At 41.0% G+C, this 1,828-nt stretch overlaps 1 protein-coding gene across 1 annotated transcript in view; it reads left to right on the top strand.

Annotated features, from left to right (window-relative positions):
* The window catches only part of CTPS2 (CTP synthase 2), a 130,411-nt gene that overhangs the window by 24,320 nt on the left and 104,263 nt on the right, over window positions 1-1,828 (top strand). The window contains exon 8 of the mRNA XM_011995551.1: window positions 674-825. Coding sequence (XP_011850941.1) covers window positions 674-825 — 152 coding nt within the window. The remainder of the gene's footprint in view (window positions 1-673; window positions 826-1,828) is intronic.

Here is a 1,828-nt window from a genome sequence, read left to right on the forward strand (position 1 = left end):
GCTAATTTTTGTATTTTTAGTAGAGATGGGGTTTCACCATGTTGGCCAGGCTGGTCTTGAACTCCTGACCTCAGATGATCCACCTGCCTCGGCCTTCAAAAGTGCTGGGATTACAGGCGTGAGCCACTACACCTGACCTGTCCAGTCGTTTTGTGTACACTTCTTCTTCTTCTTCTTCTTCTTCTTCTTCTTTTTTTTTTTTTTGAGATGGAGTCTTGCTCTGTCGCCCAGGCTGGTATGCAATGGTACGATCTCGACTCACTGCAACCTCTACCTCCTGGGTTCCAGCGATTCTCCTGCGTCAGCCTCTTGAGTTGCTGGGATTATAGGCGCATGTCACCATTTTTGTGTTTTTAATACAGATGGGGTTTCACCATGTTGGTCAGGCTGGTCTCGAACTCCTGACTTCAGGTGATCTGCCCGCCTTGGCCTCCCATAGTGCTGGGATTAGTTTTCTAATTAAATGAAGCTAACCATGTGCAAATTCTGATGCTAGCTTTAGTTGCTGGGTTTTTGTGTGTATGTGTGTGTGTGTGTGCGCATGCGTGTGTGTGTGTGTGTGTGTGATATCACTGTAAATAAACTGCCAGTCTCTCCTGAATTTTGTCTCATTCTTGTGGTGGCATATTTGAGTAGATTCATCTAAGTAAGGTGATTTCTCATTATCATTTAGGTCATATGTATCCATGATGTTTCTTCCACATACCGAGTTCCTGTGCTTTTGGAGGAACAAGGCATTGTCAAATATTTTAAGGAGAGATTGCACCTGCCCATTGGTGATTCTGCAAGTAATTTGCTTTTTAAGTGGAGAAATATGGCTGACAGGTAAGCGAAAGGAATTACTTGTATGATCTTTAACAATTCTTGAGTTTGGGGGTAGAAATAAGACCTACTTGAAAGGGTAAGCATGTGTATTTGGCATTTTGCATGTGCGCATTTTGGTCTGGATATGTCTAAAGATGGAGCATACTGTTACGGTGCTTTGCTGTATTATTTGAAGATTTCTGGACCTTTGATTTTGTTATACATAAATCAAAGTGAATTAAAGGAATTTGAATTCTGGAAGGAATGTTTTTAACTCTGGAAGGATTTTGATTTATTTACTAGTTCATTTTTTAGTTTCTGAGTATTTTAAATGTTTTTTTTTTGTTGTTGTTGTTTTGTTTTTTGTTTTTTGAGAGTCTCGCTCTGTCGCCCAGGCTGGAATGCAGTGGCACGATCTCGGCTCACTGCAACCTCCACCTCCTGGGCTCAAGTCATGCTCCCACTTCAGCCTCCTGAGTAGCTGAGACTAGAGGCACGCACCATCACACCTGGCTAATTTTTTTTTTCTTTTTTGTAGAGACGGGATTTTTCCGTGTTACCCACACTGGTCTTGAACTCCTGGGCTCAAGTGATCTGCCCACCTTGGCCTCCCAAACTGCTGGGATTTTAGGCATGAGCCACCATGCCTGGCCTTAAACAGTTTTAAATGTTGCAGGTTTTTTGTTTTGTTTTGCTTGTTTTTAAGATTTGGCTAACTTTTCCTAAAGGAAATCATTTTGAATGGGAACTTTTGGCTATGCTATTTTTGTTTCATCCTGCGTTCATTAACTATTCAGCATAATTATTAAAATTCCTGATGGATTCTAACTTTCAGACAACCATATTAATTTAAGCAAAGTTTCTCTAATTTGAAGTTATATGAAAATTAAGCTGTGTGCAGTGAAATTTACTTGTAGTCTCAGCTACTTGGGAGGCTGACGTGAGAGGATCACTTGAGCCCAGGAGTTGGAGGCCAGCCTGAGCAACATAGCGAGACCCTGTATCTTTAAAAAAAAAAAAAAAA

This window comes from Mandrillus leucophaeus, unplaced genomic scaffold (assembly GCF_000951045.1).
Source record: "Mandrillus leucophaeus isolate KB7577 unplaced genomic scaffold, Mleu.le_1.0 Scaffold490, whole genome shotgun sequence".
Lineage (NCBI taxonomy): Eukaryota > Metazoa > Chordata > Mammalia > Primates > Cercopithecidae > Mandrillus > Mandrillus leucophaeus.